Below are 16,670 nucleotides of genomic sequence, written 5' to 3'. Positions count from 1 at the left end.
AGTGGATTCCTACAATGAAAAGATGGAAATATAGTGTAAAGAAACTGATAGGGCTGGATTTTGGTTTTGTGTTTCTTGCAACAAGCCCTTTACATATGCTAATGATGGTGTGAAGGCATTATTGCAATGCAACATTCTTCTACAAATACTCATAAAAGAAACCAGGAATCATTAAAAAATGCTGGTGTATTAGGCTTTAGTGTATTAGTAAATGAATGTAATTAATGGTTAAGGATTCAAATACAAAGGAGGAAAATAAAACATTCTTTGAAAAATTTTAAGAAATGAGAAAAATTAAAAGAATTTAATTCCCACCATGCACATGGACGTATGAAGTCCAATTAAAACTTCGAGTTTTAGCCCCAACAAATAACTATGCATCTAAATTATTTATATACATAATATGATGTGTACATACACGTAATGTGTATATATATGCCCATCAAAACACTTTTTCTTCTTGGGGGAAAAAAAGTTCAGGTATTTTTTCATGGAGTTACAATCACCTCTGGGAAATTCAGTGTAGTTTGTGAAGCTGTGCTTTTGCACTCAATTGCAAAAAATAAAATAATAATGACATTTTATGTTTAATTTTACTGACTTAACCACCTTGCAGTTCTTGACGAGATATCTGGTCCATTTAACATGTAATCCTGAGACTGTCCAGCAGCAAGGGGGTTAAGGAGTGTGAGTGATATTGGACCAGTGTAAGAGTAAACTATGTGTTCATAACGTAATAATAATGATCTTATGATAAAAGTTTCATATTCTGTATTAAATTAAAACAATGACTTACAGCTAACAAATTACAAAATCTGTTTCTTTGAAGAAACAGCTTAAAGAAATTTAATGCCATTTGCATTTAAGAAGTAAAAATTCTATTTAATCTCCAAGATGGGTTTTTTGCTAATTATCTGAAATGAGCTACTGTTACAAAAAAAAAGTAATAACTAATCGCCTTCGGCGGCTTGTGCAACCATTCTGTAGCGGATTTGGTGTACACCGCCTTTGGTCGTGCACTTTAGCGGCTTCACTCCTTCTTGCTGAATGCAGTGGTGCATTAATTAGTGAGCAGTAAATTAATTTTTGGCCCGGTGCATCTCTAGAACCATTCCATTCCCGATCTGCAGCACTGCTCCACTTTACCATTAACTCGAATTATCCAATCACTTCGACTTAAAACAGAAACTGAGAGAGAAAATATAAGCGATACAAAAAGGGGCCCTTGTTTTACAGAGGCTAGAAAAACATTAAGCTTTGAAAAAAGAGCCAAGGGTAGGTTTTTGTGAAGTGCCAGCATGCTTTCCTTCTGGCAATACAAAATTAATGTCTCCACTAATTATAGTTTTAGGAAAATGAAAACTGCTTAAACATGATGCCTGAAAAATTTACGATTTTATCGGCACTTGGTTCAGTCATCAATTCTCTGACGTTCGGAAGAAGTTTGAGTGACATACGTACATAGATGCATACAAAGATTCTGTAGTATATATTACCGCTAATAGCGTTAATAACTTTCATCCCCCATGATAACTAAATAACAATTTCCGTCTGTTGAGATCAGAAGACACTTATTTAAAAGCAAATCTTTTATTGAGTATGTTATAATGTACAACCTGAATTTCATGGCTACGAGCTTTGTAGCTAACAAAATTAACGGCATAACCTTCTAAAAAAACACACCTAGTTTCCTTATCTTATAAGTATGGAACATTTGCATAATTCAGAATTTTACAGCTCACGGTTTACAGTGATACTTTTCACTTTAAATATGTAAGAAAGAATATGCAGATGTGTTTACTTTCAAATGTACGTACAAAAAAAAAAAACATTCAAATAAATTAAATAATTCTAACAGATTCATACACTTGCCTTTTAATGTATTGTTTACTTGGATTTTTCAGCTTTCAAATGAGGTTTCTGTAACATTTTTTCCCCGATAGGATATGGCTGTTATTTTGCGGCATCCAAGAGTATATTCATTTCTCCATGTACCAGTGCAGTCTGGAAGTGATTACGTTCTTGGTGAAATGAAGCGAGAATATTGTATTCTTGATTTTGAAAATGTTGTGAATTACCTCAGAACAAAGTGAGAACTTTTTTCTTTCATTTGTAGCTATTTGTGTACTTTTAGGTTAATTTAGTTGATGGAATCAAAAAACTCTAAAATATTGTAACTTTTACTTATCATACCGTGTTATTGTCTGTATACCTGCTTTAGGCATTTTAATAATTCCATAATTCATGCAATATAATGTAAATGTACAGTCAAGTCCCGACTTACGTGAAGGATGCGTTCCAAGACACTTCGCCAAAATTTTGAGTTGTGAAAAAGGGTGTGTAGTGTATACGCCTTTTTGATAAACATAAAAAATTATTTTAGACACTTGTAAACACCCCTCAGACTGCTTTAAACAATGTTTTCCACATAAAGAATTAAATTTAGATTGCATATTTTTTTTTTTTAAACTTACGTTATTCAATATAAAATATTGTTATGATGCACAAAATCAATCATCAATAAGAGAATGGGACAGAGTGCAATACTGTATGTACAGTATTCAATAATACTAACAACAACGAAATGCAAATCTATTACACTTCTCTATCGTAGATAAAATAATAATAATTAATGTAACTAAAAAACTAAAGATTATGATGGTTGGGGCTGTGAATCTCTTTTCTGATGTTCTCCTGCATATCGAGGGTCTTCACTTTTTCCTTAATTTTAAGAAACTTTCTCTTCCCTAGTTTAAGCTGAAATAGCACGCTTAGATACTAATATGTTAAATTAACTTAAAAATTTTCAGTGGAAAGTACGGAGTGGTTATTTGTATATGTTACGGCCAAAGCCCGAAATTCAGCCAGTTCGCGAACTGGCCGGCCAATTCGCGAATTGGCCAAGATGTTTGGCCAAAGCCCGAAATACACGAAATTAATATTGCATTTTCTACTTTGGCTGGCCATTTCGCGAAGTGGCCGGGAATCCTTGGCCAAAGCCCGAAATGATTACGAAAGATTTTAGATAAACAGGTAGACGACACACCTGTCACTTCCAATGGGACGGCGCGGCCTGCGAGTAGTAGAAACTAGAAAAAAGGGTGCCCCAGGGCCGCAAAGAGCCAAATCGAGTCCCTTGTCAATTTCGTCACCAGGCCCATTTCCCAGTATAAAACCAGTCAAATTTATACTACTTTGACCCCAAGTCGGGTCCCTAGTTTCCGACTAGGCTGATATGATGTTCTCTCGTTTGGCTTTTGGAGGGTGCTACCACGTCCCTATGAAGGTGTGCCAATAGATATTCAAAGCTTCGACCTCATTTTTCTTGCCTTTAATTCTTCGATTGAGTTATGAGTATGTATTTCTCATATTTACACTTCTATATGTAAATACTTTCAGTTGAAATTATATGTGATCGCTAATAAGGTGTCATTGAAGTATTGTGTAAGCATTTGTTGGTCATTTTGTATCCCCCTCCCTCACCTTTTGAGAAAAAATAAGCATACGCTATACCCCCTTCCCCCTTTTGCTTACATATAAGATTTTATGACATATTGTGCGTCACAGGATGCTCTTTTTCCACGTCTTTTACGTTGCACTGTAACTGCTTCATTATTTAATGCTTACCTAAGAATTTTTGTGCCCCACTCCTCTTATCAGAGAAAATAAGCCCTTAGTCTCCCCTTTCTGCTTACATAATACTTGACCGGTCCCAGCTGAGGTTAAGCCTAAGGCCGTGTTTCTCAACCTTTCAGTGTTCGTGACACAAATTTTAAACATAATTTTCATTCCGACACCAAACCTAATGACAAGGAATTTAGTGTGTGCTCCCCTCCCCAGAATTCTATTTAAAATTGGTTCTTTTTAAACTCCCTCTTAAACCCGAATTTCTACAAAACCAGATCTCAGAGAAAATCTCCAAGCCAAAATGAATCATGAATAAAACATTAGTTATAAAGTAGTGATGAAAATCCAAATATATAGAAACTGAATCGTCGGCAACACATATTTTGGAAATGACTTATTGCACGAATAATATAGACTTGTTTCCATTTAGAAATTGTCATGTGTGATATTTTCTTGAAATATGCTTTGTTGGAAGAATCAAGTTTGAGCTTTGAGAAGCTACAAGTGTTTTTTTTTTTCACTTCTGCTTTCATTTGTGTAGACTTGACAATTAAAAAACGAGATAGCCAAGAGGGGAAACTTAGCATGTTTTGCGCCAAGTCCGTGCGATTAGTCTGTACTCACTGGCTATTCACACCGCTGCGTTGGTGGGATAGGCCATTTCGAAAATTATGAGAGTAATTTTATTAATTACAAGCTATACCCGCAAGACGATGCCCGTGCTAAGAATTTAAAGGAAGGTACGAATAAACGAAAATCCTCCCCCCTCCCATCTCTGATTCAAAATAATCATTTTCTTATACCAAAATGCGTTCACTCTTTAAGAAAACCTATTTTTAAAAAAAAACAGCAGTTTAAAATATTTCGCTATATGAAAAAGACATTAAATTACATAAACAGTTGCTTTAAAATGTAAAGTAATGAAAAAACTCTGTAGTTTTTCATCTTCAAACTCGACAAGTAACTAAGCTACCGTAACCCAATCTATTTGTGAGCGAAGCGAACTCCGAACGATTAGCGATACACCCTTTCTTACGAAAGTGTTTTAAACGATAATCCCGCTCTCTCGCCCTCCTCGCAGCAAAAGGTAATTAAAAACACATTGTATCTAGAACAAAAGAAAAATCTCGCTCCTCTGTCCCCCGTAGAAAAAAAAAAAGAATTTAGCTCAAATACCTACCCAACGCAAGTTATATAAATGATCATTCCCCGTCCTCAAGAAGAAAAAAATTTGAATTAAAATCCAGATTGCAAATACAGTAAGACGAAGAGAAAACCAACTAAAATACACGCAATCAATTTAACCTTAAATAATTGCAGTAAAACGTGCGTGAAAACGTTTGGAAAAAAAGAAAGAGTTAAAACAAATACTATGACAATAAGAACAACCTTTCCTAAATGTTTAAAAAAAAAGGAAAATATGCTAAATGTTCTAGATTGCTTTCTCTTCCGAAATATTGTTTCATAAAAATTCGAATTGTTTTACAAAGGAAAAAAAAACAATACTAAGAGTAAATTAAAATAAATATAACGACATTTATTTATAAAATATTGATAAGGGCATATTGTTGGGGAATTTCGAAAAAAAAACTGCATTAAGGAAATGTTTTTAAATAATAGATAATAACAATAAAACTATTTTCACTTTATATTTGTCTTAATGAGCCCTTATTATGGAGGCATTCCAAAAAAAGCCATATTTCTCGGTACAATGTGATCTAGAATCTTTAAAATTAGGTCTTCGGAGCAGAAAAAGACTGTCAATTGTCCTCAATTCAATTTACCTTTGCATTCGCACACTATACACAACGCATTTATTTAAGATATAATTCGCTCATTTGAAGGGCGCAAATGTACTTTTTTAAGCTATCACATTAACACATCATGTATTGTTACTGAATAATATGTATTATGGCTTTAATATAAAAATAGACTAACACGAGATCATATTTTTATATATTATGAGCTCATTTTTAACACAGAAATATCAATTATATTTGAACTCGTTTCTGAAAGAAGTGTATATCATGAAAAAAATAACAGTACACAGAAGTACTCATTTTAAAATGCTGCATTTTTAACAGTGTAATACAATCTCTTCTTGATTTTCCTATTCGTACTTTGGCCGATCGTCCATAGCCACTTCGCGAATTGGCTGGCCAAAGCCCGAAATGAAGGACATTTCGGGCTTTGGCCGGTAAGTTTTCAGCAATGTTGGCCAGTTCCCGAATTGGCTGGCCAATTCGCGAACTGGCCGATTTTGGGCTTTGGCCGTAACATATACACAAACAAAGCAATGATACTAGTAAGGTGTGTGAATTTCCGCACTTCAGTGACGCCAAAGGGATGACGTCCATTCATGAAATCAACATTTAGGTGCCAGTATCGAAGACAATACTTACTCCCAGCGATTCCTCAAACGAAAAATTTTGTGTTGCAGGCGAGGAATTTGCGTTAGCTCTAAAATTAGTTACTCATGAAAAACTCACGTTATAGCCATTTCACGTAAACTGAATTGCATTATAGCACTAGTCGACTGTAATGTTTGAATAGAAATTCTTTGTAAGTAGGTTTAAAGTTCAGACATTGACAATGTATATCAAGACCTGTTCAACACAAACAAACGAGTTTCTTCCTTATTTTTGCATTGAATATTTCATCCAAAATGTATGTCAAATCTTCAAATAACAGAATATTAAAGGTGTTTGGTTTGATCTACAATGTAAGGAGTAGATAAGCACCAAAGATTTCTGTACTTTTTTAGAGATAACTAAATGCTGTAGTTTCAGCTTTCCAGGTACACTTGTTCCACTTAACATTGCTTTGAGTTCTTTACTCTGCTTGTCACTTTAGTATGATTCCGTTTTCATAGTTTTATACAAGACCAGCATTTATTTACTTTTTATTTATTATTAATACAGTAGCCCCTCGTTATATTACGCCTTGTTATATCGCTCATTCGGATATATCGCTCTTTTCTTCTGTTTCCCAAAATATTAAAGTCAAAGAAGAAAAAACTTCGCTTTAAGTTTGAAACCATTTCTGAAAACATGTGGTATTGCTCAGAGAAGGTCTCATTCTTCTTTATTTTGTCAATGAACAAAAAGAAGCTGTTCTTCAGAATCCACTGGAAAAGCAGCAGCAATACCTGTCATCCAAATGTACGTACCTGCGCAGTATATATCAGTCTGTAAACTACTTGACTCTTCTTTTGTACTGATACATTGCCTTTACAATGAGTGAGAGACATCAAGCAGGTGTCATGTCATACTAGCAGAGAACATACGCCCTTCTTTTAGTACAGAAAAGATTTGTGCTTGGTTGCACAAACCGGGATTTGCATCAAAGCAAGGAAGATTGATCTGAATGGGCGAAAGAGTTTTCTGTTAACAATGTGGTTATTTTTACTTTTTACATATTTTCTACAGCAATTCAAACGGAGTGAAAAGTCTATTGGGAATAAGAGGGTATTTGAATGCACACTCAGCTCAAAAAGATAGTCTTCATTCGCCATTTGATGTTTTTAACTTTCTGACGGTGAAAATTTACTTAAATTTCAATCTTATTTAAATTTCAATAGGTGTGATGATACATTCATGAACTACATTGAAACCATTAGAAAATCATGTCTAAAAGAACGAATGCTAATTTACTTATGTATTGGACTTATAACTATTTTTAATGACCTCTGTTATATTGCGCTTTCGGATATATCGCTCTTATTCTTTGTCCCCCGAAAAGCGCGATATAACGAGGGGTTACTGTATTTTAATTTATTTGAGAAATGTCTTTTTTAATGGTGCTAAAAACAGTTCATGTTCCTTGTATTCTTTAAGAATTGTTTGCAGATGCTCTTTTTTTAACTCTGCAGAAGTCAAACAATGTGTCTTTTGCTTTTTCGCATAAATTTATAAATGCAGCTCTATTAGTGAATTCTAAATTATTGACTTTAAACTTTTGTATCATTTCAGTGATCATAAAGCTCTTTGTTTTCAGTATTTGTAATATTTTGTTTATGCAAATTATTTCAGTTTTTTTTTTTTTTTTTTTTTTTAAATTTATGTTTTTTGTTCTCTCCAGTGTTCCAGGTATTACTATTGCAACGGATATAATTTGTGGCTTCCCAACAGAGACAGCAGAGGTATGAAGACACAGAAAAATTTGTACTTATTTAGTTAAAATAATTATTTTTCTAAATTTCTGTTATTTAAATTCTCTTTCAAGTATTTAATTTCTCCTTACAGATGATTAGAATATACTAGGGCACTAAGTACTCCAACTGAGTGGATATTGTACACAATTTCGAGAAACATTTGCTACACTTTTATTTTATCTGTTGATATCCCTGTATTTTAACGAAATGATTTTTTAGTAGAAAAGAGATTTAAGAATGCCAAATAAAAATTACCAGTGGCAGACTTGTTGGCATTCTCTTGACATTGCAATATTGTATTGTATTTTAACTTTTCTTGAACTTTTTAGGACTTTGAAGAAACAATGAAGTTGGTAAAAAAGTACCATTTCCCTGTATTATTCATCAATCAGTTTTTCCCCCGTCCTGGCACACCTGCTGCAGCCATGAAGAGAGTTCCTGGTCCAGAGGTAATTTGCTGCAGTGCGTTAAAAAAGTTCAAAACAGTTACAGAGCATCCTTTTTTTTTTTTTCTAATTCAGCAATGTCATGCTCTGTAGAAAGAAAAGTTTTGATCTGCAGTAGATCCTAGTCATATTCAAAGGCAAAGCATACATCAGTGGCAAAAGTAAATATTCAAACATTTCTAAGTTTCCAGAATCACTTGATGTAATTAAACTGCAGAAGTAATATTTAATTAAGGCTTCCAGCACATTTCAGTTGAATCTTTAAAGAACTTCTATGAAATTATGATACTATTTTTCTTTTTTGGCGACTATTTTGCAGACCATTTTTCATTTAAGCGGCTACTAAAACGACTATTTTAGGACCCTAACTCAGTGGCAGCCCTGTGCTTGCTCTTTCAATTTCCAGCGTTAGGTGGCCCTCTTTTTCATACAAAATGTATCTCAATTACCATGCTAATGTCAACAGTCGTAGTCTCACCTAATTCAATGAGATTTCTCACTTTTGAAGACTGATTTGCATTCTTACTATCATTGAATTAATGTATTGCTGAAAAGCTGGGTTTGATAACAGCTTTACATTTATTATTTTCACTATCATGTTAGTCATCAACGCCCTCATTTCTGACGGATAAAGGACCAGGGAAAGTAGTGACACCATCACAATTTTCCCTGTGTTATGCCATTTTGAACTTTACTCAATAGTTTCCGAAATAATATCATAATCAACAAATGAAATGCATAGAATAACAGCTCAAACATAGGTATTTAAATAATGTTAGGAAAGTTTTCACACCTCATTGTCTTTAATGGCAAAGACAATTCCAACACAGGTCACAAAATGTACTTTTGCTGTAGAAAACATAATAAATATTTTTTATCTTGAAAACAGTCAAATGCTATACTTCCAAACTTACACAAGACATTGAGACCATCAACCTGCTCACTCACATGACACAACAGGTGTTAAAACCTATTAGCTCAGTCAGAAGGCTCGATGGCACAACTTGCCGCTGGCACAACTAACCCCTGTCTCCCCTACTACTCATATTTTTAAAAAAAATATCTCATATCAACAAATATCTTTTCTGTGGGCTCTTTAACAATGCACTTTCAGGGTGACATAGAGGATCTTCAAGAGACAACCACAAGATGGTCTTTAAAACCATAAAAACCCTTCTTGATGATTTCAAAGCAGTGATTTTGGAAAACAACTCTTTCAATAATGAAGAAGCTAATGTCCTTTAACATGTCTTCATATGAATTTTTATTCGTTTTGTTTGTATTGCGGAGAGTTTTTCCAACAATGCTTTACTCTATCAAAACACCTTCAATCAGCTAACCTTAATTTTTGGACTGTTCAAGCTTCATTTTACGCTACAATTGAAACTATTAATAAATTTCACGTGGACGTATATTTCAACCAAGCACATGGATCTTTTCAAAAATATTCTTACTCCAAGAGAATTATAAAAAGGTGCAAAGAATATTCAAATGAATTTAGAAGAGTTGGCCAAAATGCACATGATGATGTAAAGTCAAACATTGATTTAACTTATTGTATAAAATAATAGATTCGGTTTTTAATGAAATTAACACAAGATTTGAGGATTAATATTTTTCTGTATTGTTGGCTCTATATATCTGGATTGGATGTTGAAAACAAAAAATAAATTGTTTAAATTATGAGCAAAATTTATAGCATGAGGCAAGAATTGTTTAGAGATTAGCCTAGAATAGACTACTCAATGATGAAAAATGAAGATCATTGCAATTTTTAAAGTTACCTGGTTGGTTTTGAAGAGCAAGATGTGAAAGGTGTGTTTTCGTACGTAACTTTGTTACTTCAATTATTTTTCAACTATTCCAATCAGTTCAGCTCGTAGAGAAAAATCATTTTCGTGTTTCAGGAAATTAGAGAATTATTTTCGAGCACAATGCTGAAAAAAAACTTTGCTGAAAAAAGAGCATGACACTGGACTTGGCTTGGTAACAAGATTTCCTGTTCTTCCGTATTTTAAAAATCAAGCATCAAAATTTTATTAAAAGTTGAAAACTGTAGTACTAAACCACTTTGTATGATAGCATATTGTAAAACCAACTACAAATTTTGTCATGTTTGGTTCCATGCTGAGGTAATTCATATTTAAGAAACTCGCCCCCCCCCCCCTTCCCCAAATGAAATGCTGCCCCTGGTTACATACAGACAGACAGGCACAGGTTTTAGTAAAAAGTTATTATGCTAATAGACACATTTGCTGTATTTTTGGGAACAAAATAAACATTTAATGAGTACATTAATTTTATGTCATTAGAATGGATAATAATTCTCATAATAAATTTGTAATTAAGAATTTTTATTTTATTGATTGCAAATTTTTGTATGTTTAATGTTAGCTACGCCACAAAGAGAAATTTTGTGTTGCAATTATTCTGTAATTTATAGTCTCATTCAAATTTGTTATTAGCGTGGATTTTCCTATGTTAGAAAGGATATTCATTTTCATAAGGAATTTGTTGTTGAAAAAATTTTATTTCACTGATTTGCACATAATTTTGGTTATGTTTATATGCCATGAAAAGGAATTTTGTGCTGTGATTATTGTATGGTTTATCATCTCGTTTAAGTTCAAATTTGTCGATAACATGGATTTTCCTTTCCAAGCCAATGACAAAGGACTCATGAATTATTAATTATATTTTTAAAGTGAAAATTTTAAATATTTAGCTGTACTGACAACAAGTAAAGTACATAAGACACTTCATCAACATTTTTTTTTTAACTCTTACTGACTATAACATTTTGTTTTATTGAATTGTCTCCTAATTTGAGAATCACTCATATCTGCTTTTCTTTTCTGAAGAAACATTTATTGGTACATTAGTCCTTGGGAGTAATTAATAAGCTCCTTAAAATTCTTTAAAAAATACCTGGTAAATTTGATTAGTAAACAGTGAAATTCTTGTGCAATATGCATTCTTTTTCTGTACCCTTCCTTTTTACCCGACTGGGTGTGCGCGACGCAAAGGAGGGTAATGCGGCCTCGGAACTAGTCTCTTCTCTAGCTATTTGTTTCTTTTTTATTTGAGTGTCTCTTAAGTTTCTATTTTCATGATTTAGTCTCTAAAATCTTTTTTTTTCCCCCGCGAGTGCTATGAAAATCTTACTTTTGACACCTGTTGAAACGATTTCAGTTCCCAGAATTTCGTTTAGCAAACGTACGCAGCTTGACCAATCAGATCGCTTCTAATGATCAGAAAAATGGCTGAAAAAAAGGAGCTTTGTCAATAGAGAGTAGTGCAATAAACCACTCCCCTATGTGCAGTTTTTTTCAAAGAGCTATTGTGTGAAGCTTGAGGGGGGGGGGTGGATAGTCCTTAAGCCTTTTGTGTCGCCAATTCTAGGTTAAGCTATAAAGCTCAGAAGCTATCAATACAGAATAGACTTTTTTTTATTGTGCAAATGTAGTTTTATTTTTCTTCTTCTTCTTCTTCTTTTTTTTTTTTTTTTTTTTTTTTTTTTTTTTTTTTTGTGAACTTAATTTCAGGGGGAAGTATCAAATTTGAAAGAGATAAACATTTGCTTTTCAATTACTTCTGAATTAAAATAGAATATTTGTTGAAAACCTGTTAAAAAAATCAAAGATTAAAACGATAAAAAAAAAGTGCAAACATGGAGCCACGTGCTTCGCGGAAAATTGATTACTGTTGTATAAGATATCAATCTTATTGCATCCTTCAAATATTGCAATTATTTTTCAGTTTGGAAGCTCTTATATGCAAATGTAGGACAGCTTTTTTCATTTTCATAGTTTATTTTATGATTATTATTTTTTCTTTTTGTGACCTTTATTTCAGGGAAACATTGGATCGGAAAGGCATAAGCATTTGATTTTACATTTATTGAAAAGCTGTTTAAAATAAATTAATGGAAGAATAAAAGTATGCGAACATGGAGCAACGTGCTTCGCGGAAAATTGATCGCTGTGCATAAGATTTCAATCTTTTTGCATCTTTCAAATATTTAAATTATTTTTCAGTTTGGAAGCTATTATATGCTAATGGAGGATAGCTTTTGTTTTTGTTATAATTTATTTTTGTGAACTTAATTTCAGGGAAACATTTGATCGGAAAGGAATAAGCATTTGGTTTTTAATTTGTTGTGAGCTAAAATAGAACATTTATTGAAAAGATGTTAAAAATAAATAAAGTAATGGAAGAATAAAAACATGCAAACATGGAACCACGTGCTTCGCGGAGAATCGGTCGCTGTGTATGAGATTTCAATCTCTTTGCATCCTTCAAATATTTCAATTATTTTTCAGTTTGGAAGCTATTATATGGAAATGTAGGACAGCTTTTTTTATTTAAATAATTTATTTTATGTTTATGTTTATTATTTTTTTTTCTTTTTGTGAACTTAATTTCGGGAAAACATCGAATCGGAAAGGCGTAAGCATTAGATTTTTAATTTGTTGTGAGCTAAAATAGATCATTTATTGAAAAGCTGTTTAAAATAAATAAAGTAATGGAAAAATAAAAGTTTGCGAACACGGAGCCACGTGCTTCGCCGAAAATTGATCGCTGTGTATTAGATTTCAATCTTTTTGCATCCTTCAAATATTTCATGTATTTTTTTCTTTCGAAGCTCTCATATAGAAGTATAGGATAGCTTCTTGTACTGCAATAATTTATTTTAATTTTATTTTTATTATCTTTTTTCTTTTTGCAAACTTAATTTCCATGTAAGATTTCATTCTTTTTGCATCCTTCAAATATTTTTTAGTTTTGGAGCAATCATATGCCAGTGTAGGATAGCTTTTTTTTATTGCAATATAATGTATTTCAATTTTATTTATTTTTTTATTACTTTATTTTTTTATGAACTTAGTTTTAGGATAAAAAGAAATAAGCATTTGATTTTTAATTTGTTTAAAATATAAATGAAACATTTTTTGAAAAGTATTGAAAAAACAGAACTGAAAATTATAAATTAATAATACTATGCCAACTTGACGTTGTTATTTCTTATTTTACTTTTCATGCACAAAGGTAACCAGGGATAACCTAAATTTAACCAGGGGTGCCGACCAAGGGGGGGGGGGGTCATGGCACAGACTGTGCCATTAAAATTTTTAAGGAAGGTTGTTTTGAGAGGCTTTTTTTTTCATTTTTAGGGGGGGAGGCTCTTGTTTTTTTTTTTTTGTGAGGGTGGGGGTCTTTGCAAAATTTAGCGGTGGTGCGCCCTTTTTCTAAGGGGGAGGGGGCACCCCTGATTTAACTTGAGCTTCGTAGAGAACTGATTATTGTATTTTAGACTTCAATCCTTCTGCATCCGAAAATAACACAATTATTAAGTTTTAAAACTATCACATCCTTGTATGAAATGGCTTTTTCATTGCAATAACTTACTTTAATAGTTTTATTACCGTACACAGATATGGCAAATCATAAATTCAAAAGCAGAATAGAAAGCTCAACAGTCAGAGCTCATTCAAATTTTACGGGGTTCCTTGAATCAGAAAGGAATGGGCCCTGACTGTTGATCCTTCTATTCTGCTTTTGAATTTGTGATTTGTCTTCTCTGTGTACAGTTATAAAACTATTTCAATGGTATAGTTATTCAGTAGTACCTGGTAGTTGCTGCTATACAGCATGATTTAGAAATAAATTTCAATGGAATCCTACCTAGGAGCTAATCTTTAAATGCGTTTTACTCAAAACTTGAAAATGTCCACTTACATCCCTTTGCTTTTCACTGCCTCATATGTTCCTTTTATGGTTTCAGGTTAAACGTCGAACAAAATTGCTTAGTGAATATTTTCAGTCTTACACATGTTATGACAAGAAAATTGGTACCATCCAAGACATTTTAATTACTGAAGTATCTCATGACAAGCAGCATTTTGTTGGACACAACAAATTTTATGAACAGGTAATGCTATGATACTCTGATGTAGATAATGCTGATTTACTATGTGGAAAACTTAATGCTGAGTAATTTGTTTTGTTGCTAAATATTTAACAGAATTTGCTCAAAGACTAACTATTTGCATTGCTATGGAATTGTCTAAAACAAATTTTTAATTCTATTTTTTAAAAATAACTTTTACATCTGAAACTCTAATTTTAAAAATTAGCTGTCCCATGGCTGCATCTTAAATTTACAAAATATCTCATCATGAACACGTCAAAGTGATTCTTTACATCAATTTTTCTTAGTGATCAATAATTTATTTTAATCATCATTAAGAAAACTTTAGTGTTAGTTAACCTCACTGAGTACTATTTAAAATCACTTGATGTACTTTTTATTAGGGAGACCGAAAAAATTTTTTTTTCAAACAAATTTTTTACAAGATTTTGTATTTAATCAATGATGCACTTGCATGTGAACTTTTGCCTTGTTGTGAACTTTTTACCATCTAAAAATATGCCAATTTTCTATTTGGGATTGAAACAAATATAGTGATTCTAGTCCAAAATGTTGGGAGATATCATTATGTATATCAATCTATTTTTCAAGTTTTTTCTAGCATAGTAATTTGAATAAAGGAAAATCAGATGAGGTAATGATGGTTGAATATGGCAGGTGGGGCAACTCGCTGCAATTCATTAATTTTACCAGGTTTTGTTCAAACAGTGTGCTCTTGCATAATCTTGTTTCTTAGCAATGCTTTTTCTGTAGACAATCGTTGATATAAATATTGCATCATCTAATTTCTTGGTTGACAAAAAGAAAAAAAACTTGGCATTTTGTATATCGGCTAAATATTCATCTCAAGATATTTTGAGCCAAAATCAATTGATCGTTTTCAGTCTGGGATTGAAAATTTGCTCATTAGGTGATGGAAAAGTTTGTTGGTAACAAGGGTAATTAAATCATTGATTAAAAATAAAAACTTAAAAATTCAAGATTTGAAAAACGACCTTTATAGTCAGTCCCCTTAACAACTAACTTGGAGATAAATTCCATCTAAAAAATTTCTGTGGTATGTGCAGCAGAAAATCTGCACCTACCTGTTGTTATGTAAGGCATTGCAGTCATTTATTACTATTCACATAATATGTAAAGCAAATACTGAAGAATACAAATCTTGATGTTCTAAAAATTAAATCAGTAAGGTCAAACATAAGTCAACAATTCTTTTTGCCTCATCTTCTGTGCATATCTGTGGTTTATGAATAGATACTTCTATATAAGAATATATATATATTAATAAATTAAATTTGTTTTTTTTTAGGTTTTAGTGCCGAAGGAGGAAAAATACTTAGGACAATCATTAAAAGTGCAAATAACAGAAACAGGAAAGCATTATATGATAGGCAAAGTCTTGTCAGAGAATGAAAGCTCTAGCTTTTCTAGAAAAATGTATTATATTATGTTTTTTCTTTTAACATTAGCTGTTGTAATAAATTTTATAAAATGAATTATAAATAGTGTATGAATTATTTTATGCACCAATAACATCAGGAAAAATTCTTCAGTTAAAAAATCTGCAATATTTGTCTAAATTATCTAATTTTTGGGGGTTCAAATTTAAATTCCCGATAGCAATGCTTACTCTAGTCTGTCGCCTAGATCCCCCCCCCCCCGAGTGGTGGGAAACAATTTTGTGAATAGGCAAAGAGATAGAATGCTTCATTGCATGCAATACGTATGACATGGCTTACAAGTGGCTTCTCTTGTCAAAGAAATTCTGAGGGAGTAGGGGTACTCCTTTACAGAATTAGGAAAAATCATGACCAAAGTCAACATTTTTAACCGAAGTTCTTAAGTTTAAAAATCTGCAATATTTGTCTAATTCTCTAATTTTTGGGGTTCCAAGTTTAAATTTCTCATAGCAATGCTTCCTCTCTAAGGATATTAGAAACATGTTGAATGAAAAACGAAGGCTGAGTCGTAAAAACGACTTTGAAAGTTGAAACGTATTTAAAGTGATAAGTTTTCAAAAGCGGAAACTTTGTGGACTCTTTGAAGTACAAATTAGTTACAAATGAAATTGCTCATAAAAGTGAGGCGTTGAGAAAACTCACGTAAGTGAACACAATGTCACTAAGGAAATTAATTAAATTGCAGATTTAAAAAAAACTAACAGGATGTGTTGTTTTCTAGGAAGATTACAGCTATGATAAAATGGTTAATAACTTTAAACTAATGTACTTAAAATTGTTTCTTCTGTAGCTCATGATGAAAGTTTTGGTGGGGGAGGAGGAACTCTCCCTGAATATCACCATGATATAGGGTACATATTGTAAGTTTAAAAATACATCAGAGTAACTGAAATAGCTATGGGTTTGGGAAGACTTGGTTTGGAAGGGTAACTATGATGAGCACAATTGCCCTATCAAACCGAGTGGTTGTGCCATGTCCTGCATGACAATGCCAGGCCCCATACTGCTCATCAAACGAGAATTTCAGCAAAAGTGAAAGTTGTGAAGCATCC

At 32.5% G+C, this 16,670-nt stretch overlaps 1 protein-coding gene across 1 annotated transcript in view; it reads left to right on the top strand.

Moving 5' to 3' along the window:
• LOC129225773 (threonylcarbamoyladenosine tRNA methylthiotransferase-like) overlaps nucleotides 1-15,623 on the top strand; it is a gene marked incomplete at its 3' end in the record, with an annotated part of 39,942 nt that extends 24,319 nt beyond the window's left edge. Inside the window, exons 8-12 of the mRNA XM_054860280.1 lie at nucleotides 1,944-2,089; nucleotides 7,708-7,768; nucleotides 8,110-8,229; nucleotides 14,012-14,158; nucleotides 15,468-15,623. Coding sequence (XP_054716255.1) covers nucleotides 1,944-2,089; nucleotides 7,708-7,768; nucleotides 8,110-8,229; nucleotides 14,012-14,158; nucleotides 15,468-15,623 — 630 coding nt within the window. The remainder of the gene's footprint in view (nucleotides 1-1,943; nucleotides 2,090-7,707; nucleotides 7,769-8,109; nucleotides 8,230-14,011; nucleotides 14,159-15,467) is intronic.
• Between the last annotated feature and the right edge of the window lie 1,047 nt (nucleotides 15,624-16,670).

This window comes from Uloborus diversus, chromosome 7, assembly GCF_026930045.1.
Source record: "Uloborus diversus isolate 005 chromosome 7, Udiv.v.3.1, whole genome shotgun sequence".
NCBI classification, from domain to species: domain Eukaryota; kingdom Metazoa; phylum Arthropoda; class Arachnida; order Araneae; family Uloboridae; genus Uloborus; species Uloborus diversus.
The sequence above is the reverse complement of the archived record's forward strand: the minus strand, read 5'-3'. Positions and strand labels throughout refer to the sequence as shown.